The 17,983-nt window shown below is 39.4% G+C and overlaps 1 protein-coding gene across 2 annotated transcripts in view; it reads left to right on the forward strand.

Moving 5' to 3' along the window:
- The window catches only part of hsd17b4 (hydroxysteroid (17-beta) dehydrogenase 4), a 121,640-nt gene that overhangs the window by 31,719 nt on the left and 71,938 nt on the right, over window positions 1-17,983 (forward strand). For both annotated transcript variants that reach the window (XM_072281451.1, XM_072281452.1), the window contains 3 exons: window positions 2,699-2,790; window positions 2,896-2,920; window positions 17,139-17,267. In XM_072281451.1, coding sequence (XP_072137552.1) covers window positions 2,699-2,790; window positions 2,896-2,920; window positions 17,139-17,267 — 246 coding nt within the window. The remainder of the gene's footprint in view (window positions 1-2,698; window positions 2,791-2,895; window positions 2,921-17,138; window positions 17,268-17,983) is intronic.

The following is a 17,983-nucleotide window of genomic DNA, read 5'->3' on the forward strand; positions in this document are numbered from 1 at the left end:
GAGCCAGCTGAACTCTGGCACACGCTGGAGATGAGATGCCAGACGGGATGGACTAGTTGGTTAGTTTGTGAGGTAGTCCACTACTGCCATTGTGTTGGGCTTGCCTGTGTATTTCCAAAATGGACAGGAGTTCTTGATTCTAACCCAGATATCCCTCCTCCATAGTGATTGGTCATGAACCAATGATTTCTAAGTGATGGTGGGGATCTGTGTGTTTTTCAAGGAGGCTTTGAGAAATCCTTGAATCCTTTTCTTCTGTTAGTCTCTTTTTCCAACAGAGTTCATGATACAGTGCTTTGGGGGCGCAGGTGAGGTGGCCTGCAAAGTATAGCTGAGTGTAATTTGGGATCTCAGTGGTGGGGAAATTGGCTGGAAGAGTACACCATTGTTGGCCCATGTTTCCTTATAGTAGATTCAAATGTTTCTGAGGAGAAAGCTCTGATGGTATTTCTGAGTTACCTGCTGTAGCCCATGTCTCAGAAGAATATAGAAGAGCAAGGATATCAAAGATGGCAGGCAGACAGTGAATTTTGTTGCATTTGAACTCTTGACCTTAACATCCTTGTGTTCAATTCACCAAAGGTTGTGCTGGTGCACTGAAGATAATGGTGAATTTCATCTTTGCAGAGAAGTGTTTTACACAATCTCGAGAGTGGTCTGCATTTTCCAGTTTTTTGGTGTGAACTGTTCTCATCAACGGCGACTTTAGTACTGCCAGCACCTCTTGTTTGACAGGTGTTCAGTCTAAGAATCATCTTTTGCTATGGTTCGGTAGACTCAGACCTTAGTCTCCAAATATGTGCCAGTGCAGATCCCCTCTGCATGCTGTAGCTAAACTGCAGAGGTCCATAGAATATCATTTTAGTGGCTTGTGGAGTATTCCCATTTCAATAATCTCATTTGTGGTAATTATTGTGAATATTTAAACATGTATTTCCTTTTAAATAAGCCAATGTTTTGAATTTAATGAGCATTTTTACCACGAATTATGTGATGTCATTTTGGGATTTCAATCAATTAAAGATTTTAGGCTCAACATTATGAGTGACATTTTCACAGGAAGCTAAAAGTTCCTGTTTCCTTGGCAATGTGTATTCCTTGACTGTGGCTGCAGAGATGAGCACAATGGTGAAACTCATTTTGTCCATGATTCTTATAGCCAGCAGAGAGAGCAAGAAGCCTTCAAAAAAAATCAGATGAGTCTTGACTTTAGCTCAGAGGCACAGCATACTCTATCTGCAATCTTTTTTATTTGTTAACAGTTAATGCTGTATTTTAATTTAATTGTCTTTCCTTTGACAAGAATATAGTGACTTCATAATTAGATTAAATTCAAACTAAGATCAAAGACTTAATCAAACCATTTATCTTCAGTTAATAGTCCAGATGATAGTAACTTTAAGTTTGTGGTCATATGTGCCTTTGTTGTTGACCTTATCCGGATCCTGTATTGTTCGTGTAAATCCAAGGCTATTTTTCATCTTGATGTGCATCTTTCTGATATGAAAGCCTCTGCATATGGTACTTAGACACACCTGTTAGGGTTGCTATTTCTGAGATGCATCATTCTATTTAAATACCTAAGGTGACAAAAATAATTTAAATAAAAAACCAAAAGGAGTTAGGTCTGGATTTCCATCAGTGGAATATAAACCATATCCTTTAAATTGCTGTGAAAGGCTGTCCATCCAAAAATCTTCTCTTCCCATAGAAGATTTTTGGATGGACAGCCTTCCAAGGTGAAGTAAACTTGGGTTTACTATATTTCAATCTTAGTATTGTGCAGAGGTATTGCTCAGCTGAATTCCTTTGGCACCTTATCTGATGCAATGATGATAATGTCACAAAGGGCAAATACCACATGATAAGTTCATGGTCTAAGGTAGAAGGAGTCAATTTTAGAAAACCTAGCACATTTATTTTTCAACATAGTCCCCTCCTACATTCACACTCTTAGTCCAGCGGTCGTGGAGCATACAGATCCCTTCTTTGTAAAGTCGGCGTCTTGGACCTCCAGAAAGTGGTCCTCAACAGGGCTGATTGATAAGTTCGTGGCCTAAGGTAGAAGGAGATGATCTATTAACTTCAAACTTTCTGCATAATCACTCAAAGAGTTGAACTGCACGTGCATGTAACGAGAGCTGTATAACTCCTTCTACCTTAGGTCACAAACCTATCAATCACACCTGCAGTGGACCACTTTCTGGAGGTCCAAGATGCTGATTTCTGCAAAGAAGGGATCTGTGTGCTCCACGACCGCTGGACTAAGAGTGTGAATGTAGGAGGGGACTATGTTGAAAAATAAATGTGCTAGATTTTCTAAAATTGACTCCCTCTACCTTAGGCCACGAACTTATCAATCACCCCTCGTAGAGATACTATGGTGCTGTTACGTGTCCATGCAGGAATAGATCCTGAGGGGGAAAAAAATTACTTGCCATTCTACTTTCACCAGTTCATTGGGCAGACCTGCTTCTGGACTTTATTTTTAAATGCAGCTTAAGTTTGTTTTGAGGGTCCTTTAAAGTTTAGTTATCTGCAGAATGCTGCATATGAGCTTGGAATTTAGGGGTAGTTGAGTGGGGAGGGAGAATGATTCTGTTTTAGATATTTGAAGAATTGGTATTGGTCTTGCATCTTGAAAAATGGTTACACTTTTTAATTAGATACACAAATCAATGTATTCTTTTCATTCTAGACTTACTGGATATTCTCAAACCTGAGTTTGTAGCACCTTTGGTGCTCTGGTTGTGCCATGAAAGTTGCAAAGAAAATGGCGGCTTATTTGAGGTAGGATATTTATCTCAATTTTGATCAGATTTCGATTCATCTTTTGTTTGCTTTTTACATGCAAATATGTTGAGAAATAACATTTCATTTTTATTTTTCAATCAGGTGGGAGCAGGCTGGATTGGCAAATGTAAGTGATGATGTACGCTAGAATGTTATAGAATAATCTTCAGAAATGCTGATACCGTAAAGCTCCATTAATCTGGCATGCTCACAACTTTGGTACTAGATAGGCATATTTTCCAGACTATTGATGTTATTCCTATCAATTACTCCAACTCAATTTACTTTCTTGGACTATATTGCCTGTCGACACATTTTGCTGTAGGTTTTGATGTACATATGACAAATAAAACTAATCATTAACAAATCTTCCATTGAACCCTGAGTTGAATGGAAATGTATTAATGATTAGTATGGGATGCAGGGCCCTGACAAGTTTAAAAGGAGTGCAGAAACTGATATGTTAATAGAGAATTGTCAGCCTGCATGTCAGATAGGTTCCTAAGGTTGTGTCATAGGCGGGGGTGGTAGTGGGGGTAAGCTCCCACTACCTATAGAGTGCGCCAAAAGCCGTGCATCTCTAACAGCCTCTGACAACCAAGTCCAACTCTTGACCTCCAATTGTGGCTTAGCTACTAGGCCCGGCAGAACTGCTTTTATTGGCGAGAAGGGACAAAGTAGGATCACTGGCGCCTCAAAACGAATTGCTTTGGGCAGGTGGGGCTTGTCAGTCTTGGACGACAGCCCACCTAGGAGAAGGAAAGCTCTGATTTTAAACCTCCGCTGCCTTGCGGCCATACTCACCCATAGGAGAGGCTTTGGGAGTAAACCCTGAGGAAGAAATCTGGAGCAGGGGACCATTGCAACTTCACTCTGGCAACCTCTGCGACAACATTGGTTCCAAGCTGTGTTGGTGCTTGTCCTTCCCTTGGACTACATCAGTGACATGGAGAGGGGGAACCCGCTGCATGGGCAACAGCTGGTTCTTCAGAGGACACAGAGGCGCAAACCCATGATCCCCTGGGATTGACAGCTGCCTACCATGCCAGATGTTGAACTATCTCACATTTTTCATGGAATGCATATTGGATTATTGGAGTTTTACTGTAGTAGACATTTCATACTTTATGCAGATATTTGTGCAAGTCAAAAAATCAATTTGAGAGGATTTAAAGTAAAAAAAAAGTTTTTAAAACTGGAAAGTTTTAATGTGGGTTTTAAAAAAATCTTGGGGTTCAGTGTTTTAAGCTATAACTTCATGATTTTTAACTATTGTGGCATTTCTCAAATGGCTGCAGTAAACATTTAATTTTGTACAAATGTTACAGTTGTCCTTTTTTGGTAGAGACAGTGTCAGAGACTTGAGCACTGACACAACAATCCATATTGAAGCAGTACTGTAATTTTAGATTCTGGATAATTTGTATATTTGAGTTATTAAATTTTAACTTTGTCACCTGCATATATATAAAAAAAATCATTGGACAATTCAAAGAAGGGTAGAAATGATCCTATTTGACCTGGCTACTAATAATATTTCAGCCAGAATTTTGAAAGTAGATGATCTATTTCTGTGACACTTCTGTTAGTACTTGGTTATCGAGTTGTAGAACACTACAGCACAGAAGCAGATCCTTCAGCCCTTCTAGCCTATGCTGAATGACTAGTCTGCCTAATACTATTAACCTGCACCTGGACCATAGCCCTCCATGGAAGATCACCTCAAGATAGGAAGCACTGTATATACTCTATATGGTTCATGACCTCACTGCTAATTTGCCTCATTTCCATAGACTCTTATGTCCACCTCCTGAGTAAATACAGATACAAAAATTGTCCCACCTCTTTCAGTTCCCTGTATGGATGACCACTCTGATCTCACAGAGCCCATTTTCGTCCCGTGCTATCTTTTTGCTCTTAATATATGTTGAATCCCTTTGGATTCTCCTTCACCTTGTCTGCTAGAGCAGCCTCATGCCTACTTTTAGTCCTCCTGATTTCTTTTTTATGTGTTACCTTGCATTTCTTACACTTGTCAAGTACATCATTTGTTCCTACCTACCTATACCTGCAATACACCTCCTCCTTTTTCTTAACCAGGGCCTCGGTATCTTAAAAAACAAGTTCCCTAAACCTGTTATCCTTGCTTTTTTATCTGACACAAAAATACAAACTCTGTACTTGCAAAATTTCACTGTTTCACTTACAAAGTACGCATTTGCCAGAAAGCATCCTGTCCCAATCCACACTTGCAAGATCTTTTCTAATACCATCAAAACTGTCTTTCTCCAATTTAGAATCTCAGCCTGACAACCAGACCTACCCTTCTCCATAATTATCTTGAAACGAATGCCATTAGCTGCAAAGTGTTCCTCTACACAAACTGTCACCTGTACTGTCTCATTCCCTAAATCGAGATAGTATTGCACTTTCTCTAGTTAAGACTCTATGTAAAGATTAAGAAAATTTTCTTGAACACATTTGGCAAACTCTTTCCCATCCAGTCCTTTTACAGAAGGGGAGACCGAGTCAATATGTGGAAAATTAAAATTGCTGCTATCACAACCTTATGTTAATTGCAACAGGCTTCAATCTTTCTACAAATTTGCTCCTCTGGCATCAATAGATAAGCTCTCCGGTCTCTTCTTTCTGAACGCTGCCATGCCATTTTCTCTGAGTAGTAATGCCATCCCTTCTCCTTTAATCCCTTCCACTCTATCATGTCTAAAGCAATGGAATCCCGGAACATTGAACTGCCAGGTCTGTAACCAGGCCTTGCAATCAAGGCAACAATGTCATAAGTTCGTGAGCTGATCCATGCCCCAAGCTTCTGACTTTGTATGTAGGTTTAATTACATCTTTTCCCACAATCACTCCACTATCTGCTCTGGTTCCCATCTACCTGCAACTCCAGTTTAACCCCCCCCCCACCCCCCCGGACCTCACTTCCCCACTCACCATGTGGTACTAGAAAACCTTCCCCTGGGATATTAATCCCTCTCCAATTTGGGTGCGAACTGTCCTTTCTGTAGAGGTCCCACCTTCCCTGGAAGTAAGCCCAATGGTCCAAAGATCTGAAGCCGTCCCTCCTGCACCGTCTCCTTAGTCACATGTTAAACTGTACTATTTTCCTAGTTCTGGCATCACTAGCACATGGCATGGGTTGGGTAGCAATGCTGAAATCACAACCCTGGACATCTAGCCCTTTAACTTAGCTCCTAGCTCCCGGAACTCATTTTGCAGGACCTCGTCACTTTTCCTACCCATATCATTGGTACTGATGTGGATCACAAACTCTGGCCACTCACACTCTGAATTAAGAGTGTTGTGGACTCGATCCGAGATGTGTCTGATCCTGGCACCTGGGAGGCAACAGATTATCAGGGAATCTAGTGGTCCACAGAATTTCCTATCTGTTTCCTTAACCAATGAATTCCCTATTACTACAGCTCGCCTCTTCTCTCTCATTTCCCTTCTAAGCCACAGAGCCAGACTCAGTGCCAGAGACCTGACCATTGTGATTTTCCTCTGCTAGGTCATCCCTACAACAGTATCCAACATGGTGTATCTGTTGTCGAGGGGAACAGCCACAGGGGAACTCAGCACTGGCTGCCTATCCCTTTCTCCCTCCTGACAGTCACCCGTTTACCTGTGTCTTACACTTTGGGTATAACTTCCTCCCTGTATTTTCTGTCAATCAGGTCCTCAGCCTCCAGAATGATTTGTAGTTCATTCAGCTCCAGCTCCAATTCCTTAGCATGGTCTGTAAGAAACTGCAGCTGGATGCACTTCCTGCAGGTGTAGTTGTCAGGGCACTGGACGTCTCCCTGCTTTTCCACATCCCGCAGGAGGTGCTTTCTACTATCCTGCCTGGCATCTCCACTGCTCTAACTCAGCAATAAGAAAGAAAGAAATATTAAAGAAAAACATTTGTCTACAGCTTCCATCTCTCCTTGCCGAAGTCTTGGAGTCAAAGCCTGAGCTCCCCACTCAAACAATGGCCATTCACTTATACCTGTCTTCTTTTTATTGGATCTTGACAAGTGCCTAATTACACACATTTCAATGTTTCCTTGGGAATTGTAGTGTGCAGAATGTCCCGACTCTTCCCCCATCCCGCTTGCTCGTTTTGAAACCTTTCTCCTGCTGTGCAATCCCATGTCTCCTCAGGAATTGTGGTGCGCAGCTTGTTCAGATTACTGCTGATTCCACAGTACAGAGGTGGCCATAAACAAATCTCTTTTGTCTTCATAATGTGAAAAATATTGATAGACAAGATACATAGCTAAAATGTATAATAATTCTAAAAATTTAAGTGTCACTGTTGATGTTAACGTCCTTTGTAGAGCTGCGTGGCATATTCCTCTGTGTTCATTATTTGTGAGACCTTTTACACCTACATGGATGTGACTCTTTGTCTCCTTTATTTTGTATTATATCTTGCATAATATGTGCAATTCATATTTTCACTGACATGTGTCTTGTTCTGTATTTTAGTTTATTAATATGTGGTGCTTCTTTCCACTGGTCTGAAACTGAAATTCTTAAGTCACTTTGCCTTCAAAATGTATGGCACGTATCTTGCAAGCAAACTCCCAGATGATCTGTTTTAGCGACATTGATTAAGGGATAAATATTGGTCAGGAAAACGGAAAGCAACTCCACATCTTTCCTTCAGAATAGTTCCATGTGATCTTTTACATCTGTCTAAGACAGGAGTTTAAAGCTCAGTGTAAAATTTCATCCAAAAGAAAGCATTTCTGTTATTTAGTACACAGTCAGTTCTGTATTTGAATGCCAACTAAGATATTTGTGCACAAGTCCTTTGGCACAGTATTTGAAACTAACACATTGATTTGGATGACTTGAGCATTGGATACACTTAAAAAATGTATGTATATAAATTCAGAAATGTATGAATGGTCCTGCTTTGCAAGTGGAATGAAGCTTCCTCTTGGTGGTGCTATAGGTCAGTTTTTTTACAATATGATCATCTTGTCGCAACCATTTTACATGCTAAGTGGCATTCATCATGTGATTTGTCCAGAATAGTAGCAATTACATATATTTTGAAACCATCTTGTCAAATCAACATTGAAATAAAAATGGAATATATTTTCATTTGACTACTTAAGAGTTTTCACTGGATAGAGAAGAGCCAATGTGCTTGATAGTAAGTTACTTATCCCTCAGATTTTGGCATGCTGTTAATCACTCTTTGAAAATGTGATCACTAAAGTCCTTGATAGTATTTGTAGATTTAACTGTGAATTAGAATAAGTTGGAATTTGGAAACAATATAAGAAATGTGAAATTCAATCTTTTGACGTGGAAGGTAATTCATCATTTGATAAAAATGAAATAACACTAATCCAAGTATAAAATCAGTTATTATTGTTTGGTATGCCAATACCAATTTTTTAAAGATGAGAATTATTAGATTAATCACTTCTTATATCCCTGCAATATGTTTGGTGTACATTTGGTTGAAGGACAGCTTATATCTTGCTGTAATAAGGCTATTAAATTTAGCAGTATGGACTCTTGACCTCACAGTCTACTTTGTTACTGCCTTGCCCCATACTGTCTATCGGCACTGCACTTTTTCTACAACATTATAACATTTTGTTCTGCATTTGATGTTGCTTTCCCTTGAACTACCTCAATGCTCTATTGTAGTGAATCAATCTGTATGGAAGGCATGCAAAACAAAATTTTTCACTGAACCTCGGGTTGTGTGACAATAATAAATGGATTTTCATTGCATCCAGCTTTGGGGCAATGAAAATCTAAAGACCTAGCTAAGGCTTGTTTTAATTGCAAATTGACAAGCAAACTGAAGACTTATAAAAGTCAGCCACAGTTCACAATATGGTATTTTTGTGGCAGTCATCACACATACTTTGGTTGTAATGCAGCAACTCTTAAATTGCATTTTTTTGTGATGGCGTTAAGTAACTTGTAAAGTTCTTATTAAAGAGTATAATATTTTGAATTAATTTGAAGCTATTTTGAATGGTAAAGACTGCTCAGTACCATCAATATCTTTCATGGTAGAAGTCTGGGAATCGAGCACTGAAATTGGCCACCCTCTCATCTTTTTTCTAGCACCTCTTTTTTAGCTCTTCCTTCCACCCACACATTGTAATCCTCAACTATATGCACGAAAGTATTGTACTATAGGGATTTCTTTTTAACTATTAAGTGTTTTGAAGGTTGCAGTTTACTGGATTGTTTGACTTTTCTGTTCAAGTAAAATACTATATAGGCCATAAAGAGCCTATACCGATTTATTTGTGCTGCTTTGAATCAACTTCAGACCATTTGAAATGTAATTACAGACAAAATTATACAGAGCTACCACTTCTTCATTAGGACTCTCTACCAACTTTGTCACCTTATCATTTGAAGCTTGTAAACCAGTTCTTTGCAGAACCTGTACCCCAAAACAGTCCGAAATCTATCCAGTCATAAACAAGTTACCCTTCAGTGGAAAAAATAGAGATATTTTGACAATTGATTATCTGGAAACTAATGCCCAAGGCAAAATTAGCATTAAAACGTTTGACAAAATGTTATTTGGTCTGATCTGAGGTTTCTGAATAAACCAAGTTTGTCAATTTATCAATGAAATACAGCTTTTATTAACAAGGTTAACAGCATGTGTTAATCGATTTGCACTTTTGTTGCAGATAAGCAAATAGTTAATAAGCCTTCTGGAAAGAAATTGGATAATTTTTGGCAAATTGCCCAGTGTTGCTGATAGCCTGAATAGATTTATGAGAATTTTGCCAGGTCTTGGGACTGAATTATGGGGAGATATTGGGCAGGTTTGGACTTAATTCACTTTACGGTAGAAGAATAGGAGGTGATTTTATAGCTGTGTTTAAAATTATGAGGGACATAGATAAGCTCAGTGTGTACAGCCTTTTTCTCAAGGTTGGGTTATCTAGAATTAGAGGGCATAGATATAAGAGGGGAGCAATTTAATAGGAAACTAAAGGGCCATTTTTTCACTCAGAAGATGGTTCATATATGCAATGTGCTGCCAGCATCTTGGTGATGATGAGCAAAAATGAAATTCATATTTGTAAATGACACTTGGGGGGAAAGAACAGCCTCTCTAGCTAATTTTCAACCACCCTGCATAACAGGCTATTGAAGTCAGAGGATTTGTTACTCTAGTCCAGCCTTTCTCAAACTTTTTACCTTGGAGGAACTCTTAAAATAATTTTCAGGTCTTGGGGAATTTCTGCATAAAAATTATTATATATACAACTCACAGTACGTTAGTGTAATCAGTTAGTTATAGGTATAGTAATACAAGAATAATTGTCAATGCCTTTTTGAATAGAGAATTAGTTTTTAGCCAACGTTTCTTGGAAAAAAAAGGTAGTTAAGTTTAGCTTACCATTCTTGAAATTATTCTCTTTCTTTCCCTTTCATAAATTTAAAAAACTTATTTTCACTAAGACTCGACTTTCTGATATCCTTCCTCACTCTCAAGCCCGAGTAGCAGTGGAAACATTTCAAGATTTCCTTTTGTAAAATGATTTTTCCAAAGATTTAGTTTCCTTTTAAATCCAATGATCTTCTTGTCACTTGAAGTCAAAGCATTTTCTCCAGGGGCTTGCAGATTTGTTCAACTGGTTCATATGATGGAAAATGTCTGCCAAGTAGATTAGTTTCTACAGCCATTCTTCATCCTCAAAGCTCTCAGCAAAATCTTGAAAGTACCCTTGCAATTCACCTTTCAGCTCAAACACCGTGTTGAGAGCTCTTCCTTTGCTAAGTCACCGGATTTCTGTATGTAGCAGGAGATTGGTGTGCTCTTTGTCCAGGTTTTCACACTGTTTTTTAAATGTTCTCAAGCTGAAAAAGTTTTAATCATTATTTGCAAATCTTACAAATGCTACAATTAAATTTATTGTTGAAGTCTGTTAACTTATCAAGCTAGATAGAGAAGCTGTTGTTTTTCTGTTTAGCACACAAAACCTCTTCATTATTGTGGCATGTCATCAATGTGTTGACTTACTGTACTGTTTGAGAGTGAAACCTTTTCAATTTCTTGTACTGCATCTTCTATCATAGGAGTTAATAAAATATAAAAAGGATAGGTATTATAAATAACGAAATGAGAAAACCGTAAAAAATACGGAAACTTCACAGTACAATTCACCTCGAACCTACACAATTCACACTCTGCAACATTTACAACAGCAAAGCAGCAATCCAGCAATTGAATTGCAGTGCATAAAAAATTCTTTCTTTAGAATGAAAATTTCCCTCCAATTTTCTCCTACACCGGTAGGGTTTGTTCGCTCTCATAAGGGGAAGTTGGGTAGGATAATTCGGGGGAGAGAGGTGACGTCGCAACCTAAGTTGGGCGAGTCCATTCAATACTCAGAAAACGCTCTTCACGCTCCTCACCAGCCGACCGTCCTCTCCTCTGTGCAATAGAGTGCTCGCCAATTATCATCGGCCTCCCCTACCTCGCATCAAGAAGAATGGACTCAATCCAATAAATATGGTCCTACTGTGCACTACCATACTGGGCTGAGAGACCAGATTGCTAATGGGGCTTCACGGTCACAGTACACCGCTACGAGCGCTAGCATCACGAGTAGCACGAAGTTCAAAATCTATGTTTTTTTTTAATTGATCTCTGGTGGAACCCCTAGTGACCTCTTGTGGAACCCTGGTCGAGAAGCCCTGCTTTGGTCAATGGTGTTGACTATATGGGTAAATGTTGCTGGAGGAAATAGTTGAGGCAGGCACAATAATAACGTTTAAGAGACATTTGGGCAGGTATGTGGATAGGAAAAATATTGAGATATATGGGCCAAATGTAGGCAACTGGGACTAGCACAGAAGGTTTTCTTGGTTGACATGGATGATTAGGGAACAAGGGACTGTTTTTTGTGCTGTATTACTCTGGACTCTAGCCCCATCAATTTACTTTTTATTTTTCATCTGGTGGTAATTATTCACAAGACCTTAAGACAGAGGAGCAGGAGTAGGCCACTCAGCCCATTCAGTCTGCTCTAGTATTCTATCATGTTTGATTTATTTTCCCTCTCCACCCTGTTCTCCTGCATTATCTCTGTAATCTTTGATACCCTGACTAATCAAAAACCTATCAGCCTCCACTTCGAATATACCCAATGACTTGGCTTCCATAGCCATATGTCTGGCCCTATCCTCCCCCCAATGTAGGAAAAGTCCTTACCGCATTCACTCTATTTCGGCTTTTCAATATTTGACAAGTTTAAATGTGATTACCCCGCATTCTTCTAAACTTCTGCAAGTATTAATGCTCTTCATAACCTTTTCATTCCTGGAATCATTCTCATGAACCTCTTCCGAACCCTCTCCATTGCCAGTACATCTTTTCTTAGATAAAATTGTTAACAGTGCTCCAAGTAAGGTCTGACCAATGCTTTATAAAGCCTCAGCATAACATCCTTGCTTTTATTTTCTAGTCCTTTCAAAATGAATGCTAACACTGTACAAGGACTCCCAAGTCCTTTTGCAGATCTGGTTTTTGAGTATTCTCCCCACTTAGAGAATAGTCTATGCCTTCCAGCAAAGTGCATGACCATACACTTCCCAACACTCTATTCCATCTACCACTTTTTTTCCCATTCTCCTATTCTGTCTTAAAGTCCTTCTGTGGACTCTCAACTTCCTCAGGACTACTTGTTCCTCCACCCACCTTCATATCGTCTGCAGACTTGGCCACATAGCCATCAATCCCGTCATCCAGAGTGTTGACATATAATGTGAAAGAAAACAGTCTCCACACGACCCCTTTAGGGCACCACAAGTCACTGGAAGCCAACCTGAAAAATGCCCCTTAACTTCCACTGTTTTCCTCCTACCAGTCACCCAACCTATCCATGCTGGTGTCTTTCCTGTAATACCATGGGCTCTGATCTTGTTAAACAGCTTCATGTGCAGCACCTTGTCAAAGGCCTTTTGAAAATTCAATAAACACCCATCCACTGACTCTCCTTTGTCTATTCAGCCTGTTACTTCCTCAAAGAATTCCAACAGATTTGTCAAACAATATTTCCTGTAAAGGAACCCATGCTGACTTTGACCTATGTTATGTGTCTATGTATATATCTAATCCACTATGATTCAATGTTGTAAAACAATAAGTCATGGAAAACCTTTTGACACCGATCAACAGAAAAAGACTCTTGTGTCAAAGTGAAAACAGATCTGTACAAAGTGATCTAAATTAATTACAAATGTAAAACACAAAATAATTGATTGCATAAGTATTGGCCCCCTTCAAGTCAGTATTTAGTAGATGCACCTTTGGCAGCAATTACAGCCTTGAGTCTTTCTGAATACGTCTCTCTCAGCTTTGCACATCTGGACAGTGCAATTTTTCCCCATTCTTTACAGAACTGCTCAACCTCTATCAGATTGCATGGGTATTGTGAGTGAACAGCCCTTTTCAAGTCCAGCCACAATTTCTCAATTGGATTGAGGTCTGGACTCTGACTTGACCAATCCAGGACATTAACTTTGTTGTTTTTAAGCCATTATTTGGCTTTGTGCTTGGGTCATTGTCTTGCTGGAAAACAAATCTTCTCCCAGGTCGCCGCTCTCTTGCAGACTACATCAGGTTTTCCTTCAAGATTTTCCTGTATTTTGCTGCAGTTATTTTGCCCTCTACTTTCAACCAGACATATCATTTAGTCTGATGGCCAAAAAGCTCAATTTTGGTTTCATCAGACCATAGAACCTCTTCCAGTTAACTTCAGCATGTCCCACATGCCTTCTGTCAAACTGTGGCTGAGATTTCATGTAGCTTTTTTTTCAACAGTGACTTTCTCTTTGCCATTTTCCCATAAAGCTGCGAATGGTATGCTCTTCCAATTCTCGGTATCCCCCTCCTGCTTTTCAATAACGATTTTGCGGAGTTGCTTGGAGTGTTCTTTTGTCTTCATAGTGTAGATACTGATTCATCAGCAGTTAGACCTTCCACATAAAGGTGTATTTTTTACTACAATCATTTGAAACACCTTGACTGCACATGGTGATATATATATACTTTTGGTATGCTCTTTAATATTATTGTTTAACTTACCTTCATCTTTCCTTCTGGCTTTCGAGTTACCTTCTGTTGGTTTTTAAAAGTTTCCCAACCCTCTAACGTCCCACTAATACTTGCTATATTATATGCCCTCTCTTTTGCTTTTATGCTGTCTTTGACTTCCCTTGTTAGCCATGGTTGCATCATCCTCCTTTAGAATACTTTTTCATCTTTAGTGTACATCTACCTTGCACTTTTCGAATAGCTCCCTGAAACTCCAGCTATTGCTGTCTGCCATTATCCCCGGTAGTGTCCCCTTTCAATCAACTTTGGCCAGCTCCTCTCTCATGCCTCTGTAATCACCATTGTAACAGAATACATCTGACTTTAGATTCACTCTCTCAAACTGCAGGGCAAATTCTGTCATATTACGATCACTGCTTCCTAAGGGTTCCTTTACCTTAAGCTTCCTAATCAAATCTGGTTCATTACACAACACCAAATGTAGAATTGCCTTCTGAACGGGGCTCAAACTCAATGGACCTTCTACAAATTCCCTCTTTTGGAATCGAGCATCAATCCAATTTTCTCAATCTACTTGCATATTGAAAACCCCTATGACTATTGTAACATTGCCCTTTTCACATGTCTTTTCTATCTCCCATTGTAATTTGTATTCCACAACCTGGCTATTGTTTGGAAGCCTATATATAACTCCCATCAGTGTATTTTTACTCTTGCAGTTTGTTAGCTCTACCCACAAGGATTCTACATTTTCTGACCCTATGTTACCTCTTTCTTAGGATTTTATTTGTTTTTTTTTACCATCAGAGACACCCCGCCTACCTGCTTTTTGATACGATGTGTATCCTTGGATGTTAAGTTACCAGCTATGATAATCTTTCAGCCTGAATTCAGTGATGCCCCAACATCATAACCTCCAATCTGTAACTGCACTACAAGATCATTTATCGTATTTTGTATAACGTGTGCATTCATGTATAACACCCTTTTAGATTTTGCCCCTATGTTACACTTCAAATCATTCCACTGACTTCAATTTTGTCCTATCATCTGCTAGCCTTTCCTCACAATCTCACTTCACGCTGTATCTACTTGTATGCTACCTGTCCGATTCTCACCCCTATCACGTTGGTTCCCACCCCCGGCTAAATTAGTTTAAACTCTTGCTAACAGTTCTAGCAGACCTGCCCGCAAGGATATTGTACCCCCTTTTTTTTGAGTCATACCTTCCCCAGAAGAGATTCCAATGATAGAGAAATCCAAAGCCTTGCCCCCTGCATCAATTCCTCAGCCATGCATTTATCTGCCAAATCATCCTATCTTTACCCTTGCTGATGTGTGGTACATAGCAGTTCAGAGATTCCTACTCTGGAGGTCCTGCTTTCAGCTTCCTACCTTAACTTCCTATGTTTCTTCTTCAGGACCTCCTCCCTTTTCCTATGCATGTTGCTGGTGCAAATGTGTATTATGACTTTTGACTGCTCATTCTCCCCCTTTAAAATGTTGTGGACCCAATCTGAGGCATACCCGATCCTGGCATCTGGGAGGTAACATATCATCCAGGTGTCTCTTTCGCATCCACAGAATCTCCTTCTGTTTCTCTAATTATGGAATCCTCTATCACTACTGCACTCCCCTTCTTCCCCCCGCCCCCCCTTCCCCCTGAGCCACAGAGCCAAACTCAGTGCCAGAGAAGCTGTTACTACTGCTTCCTCCTGGTTGGTCATGCTCTCCCCCCCACCCTTCCCACTCCAAACAGAATCCAAAGTGGTATTGAGGGGGAACTGCCACAGAGCTACTCAACACTAGCTTCCTATTCCCTTTCCCTCTCCTGACAGTTACTTTGGGTGACTACCTCCCTGTAGCTCCTTTCTATCACCTTCCTATTCTTCATTATGAGTTGAAGGTCTTTGAGCTGCAGCTCCAGATCCTTAACATGGTGTCTAAGGAACTGCAACTCAATGCACTTCATAAAGATATAGTTATCAGAGAGACTGGAGATCTCCCAGAATTCCCACATCTCACATGAATGACTTGTGTCTAATCCTGGACCGATTCTCTCCACATTATGTACTAATTGATAAAGAAAGAGGAAAATTATACTTACTAGAAATTTACTTTGAGCCTCCATTTGTTGTCCCTAAAGCCTCTTGAACCACTCTAATACTGCTTCACTTATGCCTCGCTTCTTTTATTGGCCTTTGCTGACTTCCTAGTAGATTGTTACGATTGCAGCCTGCTGAAAGGTCCTGAAAGGCTCAGAGCTCTTTTTAAATATTGTGTCACCTCAGCCAAATAAGTGACTGTTCATGATGATTACAGCCCGCCTTAGATCAAATATTGAAAGACCTGGGTGATCAGGTTTTTAATTTTGAATGAAATTGAAGGAGTACTTGGAAAGAAACATTGAGATGCAATAAATTGGTGATTACCCTTCTTTAAGTTCAGAACCTTTGTTTCTGAATTAACTATGTCAGTCTCCATCTTAATGAAGAATTCCACCATATTATGGTCGCTCTTACCCAAGGGGCCTCGCACGACAAGATTGCTAACTAACCCTTCCTCATTGCTTAATACCCAGTCTAGAATGGGATAATATCAATACCATTAAGATAAACAGCCATGTTGTTTTGAGGAAACTTATTTTGCCAAGATGTCAACAGCTGATTGTCTGTTAGAATCAGCAGAATATCACTTATAAAGATGCAAATCTCCTCCTGTACTATATGGAAATATAAAAGGTTTTAGCCAGGTTGTGTGCTGGAGCTCTGTGATGAGGTTGAGGCTCTAGTATGTTGATTTTGAGGTAAGTGCTATTACCTGAGGCAGGGGAGACAAAAGTAACTATTTTGTCAGTATTATGACCAGCAAAAAAATGATGAAGATGTTGACATGTGCCAAGTTCCTTTAATCTAGAATGGTGGTATTTTCAGGGGGCTTATTCTTTCACAAAACTAATTTGGTTTGGTAAAAACATTTTTAAATTGAAATGCTCCGTATATAATACAAGTATTATTTGAATCCTCATATCAATGCACTGTTTGCTTAGAAATTAAAATTAGTATTTCTCTATCTCGAGCTATTTGTTTTAAGTTGCATAATTGTGTTCAAACTTTTGAGAAATGTTTAGAAATGAAACAAATCTCTCGTAATTTTGAACAAATTTTATAAAAGTTAAAAGTTTTCTCCTTCAAAGGCAATAGGAATCTTGGAAACAATTTCTATTGTGCTTGGCTTAATTTAGCAACCTTTTTAATTGTTCTCTTTTAAGTGCGTTGGGAGCGAACTCAAGGTGTTACTGTAAGACAGAAGAATCAACAAATGACCCCCGAAGCCGTGCGTGACAACTGGAAACAGATCTGTGACTTTGATAATGCATCGAAACCCAAAAGTGGTCAAGGTAATTCTTGAAAATTTTGTAAAAAAAATATTAAGAGTTTGTGAAAGTGCAAGAGCCAAGTATTTGCTAGGGGTAGAGCTCTGAAATGGGCCACATTTAAGGAGCTAATTAAAATAAATATCACTGTGCATTGATATCATCAACAGTAAAAGAGTGATGCTTAATATTGTTGTGACTAATAATAGACTTGAAATGAGGTATTTGGTGATTTTTGACGCAATTTTGGAATGTAACATGAAATTGCATAGAAGGAGGTCATTACACCTATTATGCATGTATTGGCTTCTTGAAATATGACCTCTGTATAACTCTGTAGACAATGTTTCTTCAAATTAAAGCACTATCCCCAAATACCAGCCTGTAGCATCTGATTTAGCAATCATTCCAGTGTTTATTGACCTATATTGCCTTGATTTTTAACTGTTCCTATTTTTGTACGTTCAAAGGTTCAAAGGTCGAATTTAATGGCAGAGAAATGTATACAATATACATCCTGAAATGCTTTTTCTTCACAAACACCCATGAGAACGGAGAACTGCCCCAAAGAATGAACGATAGTTAAACGTGAGAACCCCAAAGTCCCCCTGTGCATAAGCTGCAGCAAGCAACGATCCCTCCCTCCCCATCAGCAAAAAAAAGGCGCATTGATACCGTCACCAAGCTCAAGCGTGTGCTAAGCAATAGCAAAGACACAGACCAAAGTTAACCCAAAGGCT

The sequence above is a fragment of the Mobula birostris genome, chromosome 17 (assembly GCF_030028105.1).
Source record: "Mobula birostris isolate sMobBir1 chromosome 17, sMobBir1.hap1, whole genome shotgun sequence".
Lineage (NCBI taxonomy): Eukaryota > Metazoa > Chordata > Chondrichthyes > Myliobatiformes > Myliobatidae > Mobula > Mobula birostris.